At 42.3% G+C, this 14561-nt stretch overlaps 2 protein-coding genes across 14 annotated transcripts in view; one reads left to right on the top strand and one right to left on the bottom strand.

Annotated features, from left to right (window-relative positions):
• fbn2 (fibrillin 2) overlaps positions 1 to 7730 on the top strand; it is a 168163-nt gene extending 160433 nt beyond the window's left edge. For 7 of the 10 annotated variants that reach the window (XR_015500923.1, XR_015500920.1, XM_087270313.1 and 4 more), the window contains 2 exons: positions 5306 to 5453; positions 7178 to 7730. Coding sequence is in view for 6 of the 10 variants with exons in the window: in XM_087270313.1 (XP_087126439.1) it covers positions 5306 to 5453; positions 7178 to 7513 (484 nt within the window). In the remaining 4 variants the exon portion in view is untranslated. The remainder of the gene's footprint in view (positions 1 to 5305; positions 5454 to 7177) is intronic. The other 3 variants (XR_015500924.1, XR_015500921.1, XM_087270314.1) reach the window with 1 other exon arrangement.
• Positions 7731 to 9396: 1666 nt separating this feature from the next.
• Positions 9397 to 14561, bottom strand: part of slc12a2 (solute carrier family 12 member 2) — an 83858-nt gene continuing 78693 nt past the window's right edge. For 2 of the 4 annotated variants that reach the window (XM_087269223.1, XM_087269224.1), the window contains one exon: positions 9397 to 12416. In XM_087269223.1, the coding sequence (XP_087125349.1) occupies positions 12281 to 12416 (136 nt within the window). In that variant the 3' untranslated portion in view covers positions 9397 to 12280. 4 annotated transcript variants of the gene reach the window in all.

Below are 14561 nucleotides of genomic sequence, written 5' to 3'. Positions count from 1 at the left end.
ACCAATTGCTCCCGCGAGTGGGCTAAAATCAGCCAGTCGTCGAGATAACTGAGTATGCGAATGCCCGCGAGCCGCAGGGGCGCTAGGGCACCCTCCGCGAGTTTGGTGAAGACCCGCGGAGACAGAGAGAGCCCGAAGGGGAGGACCTTGTACTGCCACGCTCGACCCTCGAACGCAAACCGCAGAAATTGGCGGTGGCGTGGAAGAATGGAGACATGGAAATACACGTCCTTCAGGTCTATGGCTGCAAACCAATCCCGAGGACGAACGCATTGGAGAATGCGCCTCTGCGTGAGCATTCTGAACGGCAGCTTGTGCAGACAGCGGTTCAAAACGCGCAGATCTAGGATTGGCCGTGACCCACCGCTCTTTTTGGGTACGATGAAGTATGCGCTGTAAAACCCACTCTCCATCTCGGCTGGAGGAACCGGCTCGATTGCACCCTTCGCCAGGAGGGCAGCAATCTCCTCTCGCAAGACAGGGGCGGACAGGGGGTTGACCCTGGAGAAATACACGCCCGTAAACTTGGGGGGCCGTTTCGCGAACTGAATCGCGTAACCGAGTCTGATTGTGCGTATGAGCCACCGCGAGGGGCTGGCCCGCGCTAACCAGGCAGGCAGAGCCCTCGCTAATGGAGTCATCGCTACAATCGCTGACGTACCAGCGGTGGGGCAGCGCGGAGTGGGTGTGCTGATCCGGGAAGCACGAGGGTCCCGCGGAAAAGCTGGAGGAGAGCGATTCGCTCTGGCTCCGCACCCTGACTCCGGAGAGGGGGCTGGAGGGCTGAGGGAAGGGAGACCGTCCCCCCAGCGCTCGTGAGCCACTGGCGAAGCACGTAGAGTCTGCGAGCCGGAAGGCAGCGCGTCCCGGACTGGCAGAACTCGTGCAGTCACATCCGGGGAAGGGAAAAAGTGCTCTTTTACTGATGTTTTGGTGGCACTGAAAAGTACCGTTGTTATCGGGGCCCCGCCCTCCAGCAGGGAAAGAGCAAGTTTCCTCTTCTCCGGATGGCCTGTCTCAGGGACGCTTCGCGGTCCGTTTACCGGACTTAACGGCGCCCTGGGCAGGAGGGGCTGCCTGCTTTCGAGGTGAACGCCGCGCCCGCTTGGCCGGAGGCGCAGGCGGGGGCGGGGCAGCACTCGTTGGCGGGCGCCCTTGGCGAGGAACAGCGGAGGTGGATGGCTCGGCGGGCAGAGCGGGCTTACGGCCACGCCGATAGATGACATTGCCCATCGCATCCGACTGCTCTTTCACCGCCTTGAATTCCTGGGTGAATTCACCGACGGTGTCGCCGAACAGGCCAGCCTGGGATATGGGCGAGTCAAGAAAGCGAACTTTGTCAACGTCGCGCATATCGGCCAGGTTTAGCCAGAGGTGGCGTTCCTGAACCACAAGTGTGGACATCGTCCTCCCCAGCGCACACGCGGCGGACTTAGTAGTCCGAAGAGCATAGTCGGTCGCGGTGCGCAGCTCATGTAATAAGCTTGGGTTGGACCCGCCCTCGTGCAGCTCGGCCAGCGCTTGCGCTTGGTAGCGCTGGTAGGTGGCCATCGCGTGCAAAGCAGAAGCAGCCTGGCCCGCAGCCTTATAAGCTCTGGCTCCGAGGGAGGCAGACAACCTACAGGCTTTGGACGGGAGGCGGGGCAAACCCCGCCACGTAGAGGCGCCGCGCGGACAAAGATTGACCGCGATAGCGCGCTCCACTGACGGGATCGCCTCATACCCCCTGGCAGCTCCGCCGTCAAGGGCGGTGAGGGCGGAGGCACTCGCAGCACGGGCAGAGAAAGGTGCCCTCCAGGACTGCGTGAGCCTACTGTGCACTTCCGGGAAGAAGGGGACGAGAGGCTTCGAAGGCTTCGCCTTCTGGTCCTCTACGTAGCACCCATCTAGTCGGTCCGGCCGCGGAGCTGGGGGATAAACCATCTCCAACCCCACGGCCGAAGCAGCCCGGGAAAGCACGGCTAACATGTCCGCTTCAGGATCCGATTTGACAGCGCTCACCTGCCCGGAGGGGGCGAGCGGGTCCGGATCTTCGTCGGACAGTGAAAGCCCACCCTCCGATGCCGCGGAGGACATCTGATCTCCGGTGTCAGCGAGTGTGAGAGCTACCATCTGGTTAGACGGATCACTCTCACCACCCGAAGCTTGGATGGAGCGCCGTGAGGAGCGAGAGGTCCGCGAGCCCGTGGGCGGCGGATTAGCTCCCGCTGAAACCCTCAGATCTGCCCGAGCGCCCGCTGCTTTTTTAGAACAGGAGGCAACTGGGGTGGCTCGCTCTCTTGCGAAAGTTAGCCGCGATCTTAGCTGTGCAACGGTCATGGCATCGCAATGACGACATGAACCGCCCGCGAGCACCGCATTAACATGCTGGACCCCCAAACATGCAATGCAGTGATCGTGTCCATCATCCGGAGACAGGAAACCCCCGCATCCAGAAACGCACAGTCGGAGCGCCATCCTGAAAAGGACGTGCTGCACGACTGTGTTGCTCTTTTAGGAAAGTTGCAACTATACGCACCGCTCTGGAGGACCGGACCCAAAGAACCGCAGGCAAGGGAGTAACCCAGCTCGACCGTCTGCCACCGCGAAGACCCACTCTGGACCGGGAGACACACTCGTTCGCTCTGAAGTGCTGATCAGCAAGAGGAACCCTCATCGACTCACTCAGAAAGGATCTGAAGCGAAAAGGATGGCGTCTGCTGGCTTCAGGTGTGCTTATATGCTGAGATAATTGCAGATGTCGCACACCTGCGCAAGCTTACGCTGCCAATTAATTTCATTCATTGGCCCGTTCAATACTCTCCAGATAAGCGGCTTCTGATCCGAATCCTCCCATTCATGGCACTGAAGTTCCCCAACCGAAGGGGAACTTTTCTTGTCTTACTTGTCACAACTGCTTATGTTATGACTCACCATAATGGCCAGTTAAAGCATGATGGCCAAAGTTTGAATCCTTTCACTGGCAGTTAATTAGCAGTTCTCTCTTCCTCCCTCAATATCATAACATAGGTGAGTTCCTTTAAAGAGCCCCTATTATACATTAAAAAGGGTCATGTTTTGGTTCTCCAACAACAGATATGCATGCAAGGTCAAAAAAACACATTCATTGTCTAATATGCATTTATTTTTACCTAATCCCGGCGACTCCCATATGATCCATTCAGCGAATCATTTGTTCCCAAACCCTTCCTTAGCAGGAACCTAATCTGTGCTGATCTGACCGATGACAATCCGTTGCGATTAGTTGACGCCATTTTGAAAAAACTGCGTTCAGCGCTAGACAGAGTGAAATGTTCATCATGGCTTCTCAACAATATTGAAGTAGTCAGAGTGCAGAGTGTATGTGTGAGCATAGCTGCCAACACTGTTGTTTTTCCCGAGAGTCTCCCGCATTTCAGACCTATCTCCCACCACCTTCCCATTGTGTTGTTTATCCCGGAAAATTCCGGTAATTTCATAGATGTAGTGGAAGTGGATTGCGAGCTCACAAACGCATTTAAATCCGTAAACAAAGCAGCACGCGTCACCTTTTCAACGTGGCATTAGACCATTAGATATGAGAATATAAAGAGTTAACCTGATACAGTACAAGTGGTTACAAGTAACAAAACACAATTAAATACATAATTTGCAAGCTAAAGAAAACAAGAAGGCAACCATTTTAATCACACGTACTTACACTTGTGAAATGGAGGAAGAAACTGGTCCATGAACTGTGTACTGTAAAGTGTCTGTCAAGCTCTGACAAAGTCTCACACATCAAAAGTCTTTTCTGATCCTTCCTTTAACAAACGGCTAACAAATCCCCTGTTGTAAGTGTCAGAAAAATTACGGGAACACAACACAAGGCTGGGGCTATAGTGCTGAGGTATTTTTGGAAAAATAAACCTTAACAACTGTCTCTTCACAGTTTCGTCTTTAGGTAGAGAAAATAACACTAACTTTCCTCTCACACTTCCAATAATATTCAGCTGAGCACAGCGTCTACACGACTTGATTCAACCGGGATCTGCTACAGTGTTTGTTTTCTCTTTTTCTTTGCATGTTTGTGGGCGGGGCCGGGGGTTTCAATTTTCCCAGATTTGTTTGCGCAGCAATTGAGCGGGGCTATAGTTTTGCATCGATGTCATGCCGAAACGGCTAAACACTCGTTATCAAGAAGCACTATGAGTCGACTCTTTTATAGATGAATTAATAGTTTTAAACACGGTGCACTTTCAGATTCAAGCCTTAGCTGGATATATCACTTCACTTAGAGTTGTGTTACACACTACATGATGGTTTTTTTTAAAACCCCATTGTAGGGGCTCTTTAACAAGTCACTGGACCCTCACCTGGTCACGTGTGTGCACTTGGATGAGTTAAATGCACGATTCCAGGAATGGATTACCAAAAATTTACTATTGAATATGTACTATTATGTCATAAATGGGTTCTAGTATCTAATAAATAAATATAGTATGAAATAAACAAAAACTAAAATGTATAAATGTGTTATTCTAACAAATAAGTAGTTACTTAACGATTAAGCACTAGAATGTAATAATATTATGTAAAGGTATTTGAAATAAGCACTAACAGCTAACAAGTATCTACTCGCATATACAAATTTGTACTAGTCAGAGTTATACAGTAATTAATCAGAATTGTTGATTTGTTTATGACACATTTAAAAGAATTCAATGGCAAAAATGTACAGCTTGTGACTGTACAATTAAAAGGTTATTAATCACTACTGAAAAAAGTAGTATTTATGTATTAAGTACCAATAACACTAATACTTAGTACTAATAATCAACAATTACTATGTTATGAATAAGTTCTAATATTTTTGAAGAACAGGAACTAGTAGATTAAGTAATGTACTCCATCGAATATATTCCAGCAGCTAATTACATAGCTCTAAAGCAGAGGTCACCAATCTCGTTCTTGGAGTTCCGGTGCCCTGCAGGGTTTAGCTCCAACTTGCCTCAACACACCTGCCTGAGTGCTTCAAGTATACCTAGTAAGACTGTGATTAGCTTGTTCAGGTGTGTTTGATTAGAGTTGGAGCTAAAATCTGCAGGACACCGGCCCTCCAGGAAAAAGTTGTGTGATCCCTGCTCTAAAGTTACTTATTCTCAACAGAACATCTTTTGAAGTGGAAAAAAAAACTTACTGCAGAATTTGAATGGTCTTGTAAAATGTTTCAATTTCTCCCACTGCAGTTTACTGATTTGGAAACACCTCCATCTGCCATTTTGCGTGATTTATTGATCTTTACTCTCTATTTAATGAGTGAGATTGACCGTGATTGTACTTGTAGGCACTGTATATCAGCTGCTGGTTTTGGAGGTGACGCTGCTGGACCTGAAAATGAAAACGATATTCCTCCTGAAAACTGCTACGGCTGCAAAACCAATGGACATCAAAAGAAAAGTATCAGGAGAAGACACACTTCAAACATCACACCGGTAAAACAGACTGACCGCAGCTTTATTCTGCTTGCTACACGCAGTTGAACATTAGAAATGCTCAATCAGCACTTACTTAATCACTTAGTGAAGTTCCACAAACTCAAGCTGCGGTCACACTGGACTTTTCTTCCCATAGACTTCCATTCAAAGGCATGCAAATGTGTCAGACCGGAAACGCAAGCTCGTGTGACGAGTTTCGCAGTTTGTTGCGTTGTAAACTCCAAGCTTGGTAAGCTCTGGCCTGCGAAATCACATCACATGATTGCGTGAGACCAATCGAAAATCAAAACATGACCTCTCTGGACAGGAATTTAAAACATGGATCTATCGCCTATTTTTTGATCCCGCCTCTTTTCGCAGCGCTGTAACCCAACATTTTGGAAGCACAAACTCTAGTGTGACCGCAGCATAATTTCGTGAGGATCATGAGATTGACTGCAGCTGGTCCCTATTGCTAATCATTAGTTAGCCAATTGAATCATTCCAAATGTAGCATAAATATCCAGCCTGAAGCTGCGTTCACACTGCCCTTTTTTTCCATTGACTTCCATTCATACACACTCGAATGCATTAGACCGGAAACACAAGCTCATGTGACAAGTTTTTGCAGTTTGCTGCGTTGGAAACTTCAAGCTTAGTGAACTCTGACCAGCGAAATCACATAACAAGATTGCGTGAGACCAATCGAGGATCAAAACATGACAATATAAACAATTTAAAATATGGACCAATCACTCACTTTTTTAAATATCTAATAGTCTTGTTTAATCCCGCCCCTTTTTCGCAGGGCCATACAGCAAAATTTCGCGCACACAAACTCTAGTGTGACCGCAGCATAACTTCATTCCTCATCTTCATTTTGGAAGACCCACCCCCCCATCCATCTTTTCTCCCTCCTCAATTCTGATCGGGTGACACGGCGGCTTAGTGGCTTACACTGCTGTCCCACAGCAAGAAGGTCGTTGGTTCAAGTACTAGCTGAGCCAGTCGACACTTTTTGTGTGGAGTTACCATGTTCGGTTTCCCCCCACAGTCTAAGGACATGTAACATAAGTAAAAGCACTTAATACGTACACACTGGCAAGATTAGCGGTCTATTCCCTGGGAGCTTTAGAGAACTACCTGATCTCGTATCCCTCCTATTTCTTATTGACAAGGCGGGAGCCTTAGGCTCATCTATTTCTAAGCTCAGGGTTCTCTACCGGGACAGCATGCCAAACCTGCTAGTATAGTCAAGCATTATCCAAGTGTGAACTCTTGAAATTCTGTTCAAAACTCTTTTCAAATGAGTGGAATTAACTTCCAGAGTTAACTACACTCATTTTATTTGATAAATTCCACTATTGGGTTTTACAGTTTACTTATTTTGCAAGGCACCAGTTTTCAGCTGTTTAGTACAGTTTAAAGGCTTAACTAGGCTATTATATTATCAAGGCAAGTTCAGATAATTAGGCAAGGTAAAGGATAACTGGTTTGCTTTGTAGACAATCAGAAAATTGTCCTTTTAATTGTTTTAAACTAAATTAAAAACTGAAAATAAACAAGTCAAGCTGAAATAAGACTTTCCTCAAACCAAAAAAAGTATTCAAGTAAATACTCTGCAAACTTCCTTGATCCAATTAAACTTCACTACCACAGTATTGGTAAAATTTGGTTAAAAAAAATAAAAAATTCAAACAAGAGAACTATTAATTTTGACTTAACTATATCTGTTCATACAGGAAACAGTCAGTCTGGCCAGCGTGGGTGTGGATCAGCCGCTGGAATTATTTCTCAATCGCTCAAGACTCAGACCCTCAGAAGCCATCCTGAAACTGCTGCCAGCCATCGGGCCACCGGGCCAGCACATACTCTACACCATCACAGCTGGAAACCATGCTGGATTCTTTCAGATAAGACAGAGGGCAGGTGTCACTTACCTGCACACTATACACAGGACATCCTTAAAGAGACAGTACACGCTGCAGATCAGAAGTTCTGCTCTCTCTCACAACATTAGCAGAGATGATCGACCTCCTTCAAACTTCCTCATGACACTGCACATTACACTGCAGTAGAAACTACTCAACACTGCAACCTCTGAACCTGTCTGCTTTACAAACGAGGATCCCACTTTATATTCAGTGGCTTTAATTGTTTTTTTATAAACCCCCTTTCCAGATATTAAGGCACAAAGTGCTTTACAATAAGAGAAAACATGTTAAAACATTTTAAAACAAGTTGAAATTAAAATACAGAAACACTAATACTGTTAATTAAAAGCTTGACCAAAAAGATGTGTCTTTAAATGCTTTTCAAAAAGTGCCAGAGTTCTCAGTGCTATAGGAAGAGCGTTTCAGAGCCTTGAGGCCACCACAAAGAAGGCACGGTCACCTTTAGTCTTAAGACGAGTTCTGAGAATGGCTAAAAGGTCTTTGCTAGAAGACCTCAGAGACCAGCTTCATGAGTGACTGCGTAAAAGATCTCGAATATAAAGATGTGCTTGACCATGCAGAGCTCTAAAAGTGATGACCAGGGGCCTCATGTACAAAGACTTGCGTGGAAATCCTACTAAAACATTGCGTACTCAGATGTATGAAACACTGCGTACGGCGAATCCCACGCATATTCTTTTGTACATCCGAATGAACGTGAAACATGCAACATTGCACAACATGCAAATGTACATATTTAATTTTCTCAATAATATTTGTAAAGGAAACAGGCTATATGTGCCGTTTACATATATTTCAATTAATATGTTTCAATTAATATTTAATGCTTGTTTGTGTAAAACAATATAATTCGCACAAAGAAGTGATGGGGTTCTGCTCTAAAGAAGTTGTTACTCCACCCCTTCATTATGGGCTTTTACGTTATAACTTAAGAGGTTTAAACAATGAATCTGAGACAGAAAAACGACAGGTTTTGGGAAACACTTAACACTAAATCATTCTTTTCCCAAACGATGCATCATACTATGATAGTTCAGCTGCGAGTGACGTCGTTGTTTGGAAAATGCACCCCAGAGAAGCTGAATGTTTTATACAGCTTTATTTACCAGAGTTCTATTTTTTAACTGAAGAAAATAATTAAGACAATTGAACTTACTCGAGACAAAAAAAATGCAAGAAATGAATGTGAATGATATGTTGGTGACATTAATTTGAAACGTTTCTTGTGTTACTACTATTATTTTTTACCAAAGTAAAAGTCCCTTTTTGACCTATTCAATTATTTTCTTTTTGGGTTAGTCCCTTTATTAATCTGGGGTCGACACAGCGGAATGAACCGCCGACCCTTGTTGACTCAAATTTAAAGTTTAATTTCTATAGTTTCTGCATTTAGATTTAGAGGGATTTTAAGTAGTATTGAGTGATCCAAATATTGAGTAATTATGTAACTTTTCAGATAAAGAAATTACAACAGTAATTTAAACACATTTTAGTTATGTTATTAGTTTACTAATTTTTTTTTTAAAGTAACTGCCTAACACAGCCTGTATTCAATCTCAGCAAGGGTTGTTCAGTAAAATATAAACACGATAAGTATACACGTATTTGTTTGATATAGTAGTTAGGGCCATTTAATATGAAGACTGTAAACTACAATTTATGGTGCTTAAATTGTTGTCTAAATGTTTTTCAGTGGGAACATGATTTCTTACTAATTGCAGCAATGTTTTGTTCAGTGTAAATACAAACAGACAACCATATTACTGCATATTTTAAGATTTGTATTTTTGACCTCTACAAACATTATAATCTGGAATGTATATATTATATAGGGAACAATAAAAGAAACTTAAAGGTACAGTTCAGCCACAAATGTAAATATATATACACATATATACACACACACACACACACACACACACATATATATATATATATATGTTTTTTATTTTACATAAGTGTAAATATAGGTGAAATACTGTATAACTCAAACATACTCAAGCAAGTGATTTTCATTTCAGTTTATTTTTATATATTGCAATAAGGATGTACAAAGCATCGATACCCTTAACCGTTAAAATGTTAGAAAAAAAGCATATATGTGACAATAACAGTACAGTATATCAAAACATTACAGTTCCAGCGCAATCGATCAGATCCACCCTCATGGTTTAGCAGAAAACTCAAGCCACTGGTCAACAGAGTGTTTCATTAAAAGGCATATAAAGATAGAAATGTGACCAAACATTGAGAAAGAGACCAAATATGAGATTTTGCTGTCTAAATCCAAACAAACAATAATAATAAAAAAAAACTTCACATTTTGAAACTACTGTAACATAAGAGGGGTTGAAAAAGAGAGAAACAAAGAATATATAATTAAATAAATATGTTTCACCATTTTAATTTGCATTAATCCACTCCTTTGATTAATCCGGTTAGGTTAAAATATATATACAAGTTAGTGAGGAAATATAGTGTGAACTACTGTAGCTGGAACTTCTTGACCTTGATGTGTTAACTCAATTTTCACACGTAGCAATATGCAAATGAGACTTTGGCAACACACTCTGCAAGGTGAGAAACGCTATCACATGCCAAGGGTAAAATAAGAAAAACGAGTGTTCGTCTACGGGAAACACCAGTGGAACCTTTAAGAGGCACTTTTAAAGCACCTCATATTATGGAAACCTACAGCTGCAACTAGATGCATTTCTACATCAGTGAGAAACACGCAATATATGATTGTGACTCTCTCCCAACAATCTCCAAACATTATATATACACAAGCGTCTTTACCGATCAAGATGGCAGGTAATAGTTGAACGTGATTGGGTGAATGAGTGCTGTACAGCCACACCAACGTACAAACACAGAACAGATTTTCAACGAGTAGGATTGTACCGTCAGCTTCACTAACTTCACCCACTTCAAACCAAAACACATGCGGCGCACACACATTTAAGTACTTTTAAATACTAGTTTATACTGAGAACTATAAATATGAATATATTCATTCTAACTTTGTCACATTTCTTAATTGGACAAACAGCAGGGCTGTGAATCCGACGTACACAGAACCTGCAACAGCACAACACACACTGAGCCTGGAAACGAAAGTAGTGTTGGAAACCAAGGCGTGACGAACGCAAAGAGCTAATGTGGTGGACGCGCAAACAGTTACCCATGTTGCTAACCGACCAACACTTCAGTTAGTAACCACTTTAAACTAAGGCATGACGGGCCATTCGACAAACATTTGGTCACATCCCAGCATTCAATCACAAGCATCCACTGGACAAACATTCAGGAACAGGAGAAACTGAAATGCAGTTTTCTCAATGGCTGTCCAGACATCTGAAAAACAAGACAACTGACAGAATCTCCGACGTTTAAGATGAACCCGGCACTCAATCCTGAGTTTAGATTACACGATTTCAAAGAGTCGCACGCAGTCCATCTGCATAGAAGAACAAATCAGTTTCATTCAACGCTGAAAACATTCTTACAGCTTCAAATAACACTTCATCTCCATTAAGGCCTTTAACCGCAGAAATGCACTGACCAAAAAAAACACTATGAAAGCAAGGGAAGACCAGCTTTGGTTGGTTACTGTAACGGTCCAACCGTGGATGTATAGTTGAAATGTGGCATTTTAAACTGAAAACAAGAGTTTTCAAGAGATCAGCTTGTACAAACGAATAATTCCAGACTCCTTTTTATGTCATAAAAAAAAAAGATGAGAGCTTTTTGGAGACTAATGAGGTGGTGGTCAAGATTACATTCTAGTTCAGGCATCCGTCCATCAATTTTCTATCTCTAAATCTTCCTCTTTTGATCTGCATTCGCATACTAGTCAATAAACTAGCCAGTATGGCTTGAAAACAGTAAAAACAACAATCACCATCATCATCTGTTAAGGCAAAGATCTCCTCTGTAGCAGGATTTGTGATTCCAGGGCTTTGCTCTTATTTGGCTTATTGTTATTTTGAAATGACCTGATGCCTCTTCCTTCAGACAGCACACATCAGCCGCTTTTTTTTTTTTTTAATCGTCAAACCAAAAACCGTTTAACTGCACACGAAGGAAAACTAATATAGTTTTGTTAAAGTTCTGACTTTTTACATTAGACTACTTGAAAGATGATTGTAATCACCTCGTAGTTCAGGTTGACCATCGCAACAACAACAACATGGAGGGGGCACTGCACTAAAACTCCAACTCATTCAATGCTAAAAGGAAGACGTAAAACTCTGAAGAAAAATCAACAGATGGAAAGTCGTCTACAAAAAAGCGAAAAAGTATTGTCAAATACGGCGCAGCGGGACCTTCGGTCCACTTGTGTTAAAATGTGATCAAATCAAGATCGATTTACATTTAAAACCCAATAAAAACAAGCAGCCTAAATCTAGATCGTTATAAATCATTAGTCAGGGAAAGTTTAAGATTTTAATCTGATTGCACAGGAAGGCACATCCACAAGGCTATAAAAAGTGTTGCAAAGAATTACGCTTTTCTTCAAAGTGAGAAAATAAGAAATGAGGTGATTATTGCTTCATCAAGAGCAAATTTAAAAGAAAAAAATATATATATATCCACAACTCAAAAAGTTGTGACAGTCATAACAATGATAACAATGATAACAATCAGTGTAACAATGTGTGCTCTAAAACCTTTGAGCTGAAGACTAGAGAAACCACCAAGCGTTGATCTTTCCCGTTTTACGTCTGCGGCGTGGAAGAAAAGAACTGCTCTGGAACATCTTTTTGTTTCGGCTTTGTTGAAAAATGTCTATCAGCATCTTTAAAACCTTCATCATCATCTTTATCAGTCAGAGGTGCTGTACTCGTTACATGTGTGCTCGTGGGGGCAGTTGTGTCTGTGAGCTCTTTAAGAGTAGAACGTGAGGACGCTCTGATGGTTCCCGCGCACTAAGAGGATGGGCGGCAGGTCTTTGGATAGTGTGTCTAGCCAGGCCATATAAAGGGCACTGGAGACGGCTCCTTTCCTGGCCAGCGGCATACTCCTATTACAGGGCAAATACACACAAACACAAAATGTTAATGCTGGGCAATAATGAAAGAAAATATAAGAAAAAAAAAAGCACATGATGGATTCAGCTAACTCAATGACACTTGGTGAAAGTAGAATTGGCACTGGTACATGAGCCTGTATCAAATGAGTATTTGATCTCTCTCGCTGCAATCATGGCTGTCATCTGTAAATGACTGCAAACACAGCACTCATAATAACAAAGCTAATTATTAGTTTAGTTTTGGCTTTTATTGTTTGTGCACTAATATTTGTATTAGACTATTTGCTTTTTTGGCAGAATAATATGGGGCACCACAGGGTTCAGTTGTGAGTCCGTGCACATCATCTCTTAAGTCTTTGCCCTCTTTGATCGATATTCATGGTGTTATACAAACAGTGAAATTGCAGTGTGAGACCATTGCTTGTAGTTTGTTTATTTCATATAAATTTCTGTGTAAAATTTAATTTTAATGTTTTATTAATGTCCCGGTTAGGACCAATGGATATTTTTTTCTAAACAAAACAAATGTAGTTATTTCGTATCCACCTATTTTAATTAGTCAAAACAAGAACATTCTATTTGTATACATTTTTTTGCAATGTAATGTTTCTTTTGTTTTTTAAATGACAAGTTTAACATTGTTCAATTCAATTCATCTTTATTTCTAAAGCGCTTTTACAATGTAGATTGAGACAAAGCAGCTTCACATAGAAGTTCTAGGAAATGGAAACCGTGTCAGTCCAGTTTTCAGAGTTGAACTTCCACTTAGTTCATTTCAGTGTGGTTTAATTTTCACTGCTGAGCAAATCCATCGATGCGCAGCTCCACAAGTCACAAACCAAGCAAGCCAGTGGCAATGAACAAAACTTCATCAATTGACGAAAGTGAAGGAAAAACTATATATACTTTTGTTAAAGTATATTTATTATTGAGACAGCTACATGAATAATTAAAAATATATATTTGTTGGCTTTTGGTCCAAATGGATTGAGTATAAGTCTGCTGTTATAAAACCTTAAAGGGCACCTATAGTGAAAAATCTACTTTTCAAGCTGTTTGGATAGACATGTGTGTAGTTATAATGTATAGACATATCATCATATTTTCAATGTAACCATATAAAAACGGTGGATCAAAATCAAGCAGATTTTAGATCGACCGCAACTTGACGTAGGAGTGCGGTCCCCCCAGCCAATAATATTGATTGACAGGCGCATCACCTAATCCTCAGTTTGTTATTTCACGTCCGCCATTTTCAGCGTGTGAGTCAAAGTGATGTTACTAAAGGAACACCATTGCTCTATTTTTAGATGTCAGGCTCATTGGACTCAACACGAGATCAATATTCTCCACATTATTGCTCTAATCTGAATTATTGTTTGTAACTTTAGGTAGGTTTGCAAACATGTGTACTTTTCATTGCGTCTACCTTAAACTTCAGCCGTTTGCATTTCTTGGAGTCACAGAAGCTCCCTGTGATCCTAACTAGGTGCAGCTGGTAAGTGCGAGTGCATTGCCTCATGTGTGACTCTCTCCACTGGAAATAAAATAACGAACTTGATTGCAGGTCGCACACCAGAAGCGCCGCTTTGAGGATATGTTTAGAATTGTAGAATTCCACGATTCGGGATACTTCACGTTTCTGCCCCGCCACAAAGCTCCATGTAAATAGCTTCATTTTAAATAACATTCGAATTTGTGTGTCTGGTGTGCCGTGTCGTGGCTCCAAGTGGCGCATCCGGTGCCTCAGTCAAAGTTAATTCAGTGTGCGTGGTTATTAGTTTCGGTGTACAAGCTTGGCACTTTAAATTAGCACACAGTTGGCTGTAAAACTATCCAAAGACAAATGATTTTGTAGTCTCTGCTTGGTCTGTGTCCGAGTCGTACATGTACAGCTGAATGCTGATCCTATCACTCATGTTGCTTCTCTCTGTCTGCCTGTCTGTTGCCAAACAAAGAGCAGGGAAGCTCTTGACTCCGCCCCCTTGTTACGTTGGGTGGGAGGTCGAGACTAATTTTCAAGTGAAGCAACACACCCCTAAAACAGCAAACTGTGTACACATCCTCAACATCACACATTTTAACACATTATAATAAAAAATATCTGAACTGTGTGTTGAACTGAACCTAAACTGG

Source organism: Danio rerio, chromosome 10, assembly GCF_052040795.2.
Source record: "Danio rerio strain M-AB ecotype USA chromosome 10, GRCz13ab, whole genome shotgun sequence".
NCBI classification, from domain to species: domain Eukaryota; kingdom Metazoa; phylum Chordata; class Actinopteri; order Cypriniformes; family Danionidae; genus Danio; species Danio rerio.
This window is presented reverse-complemented; position numbering and strand designations above follow the sequence as displayed.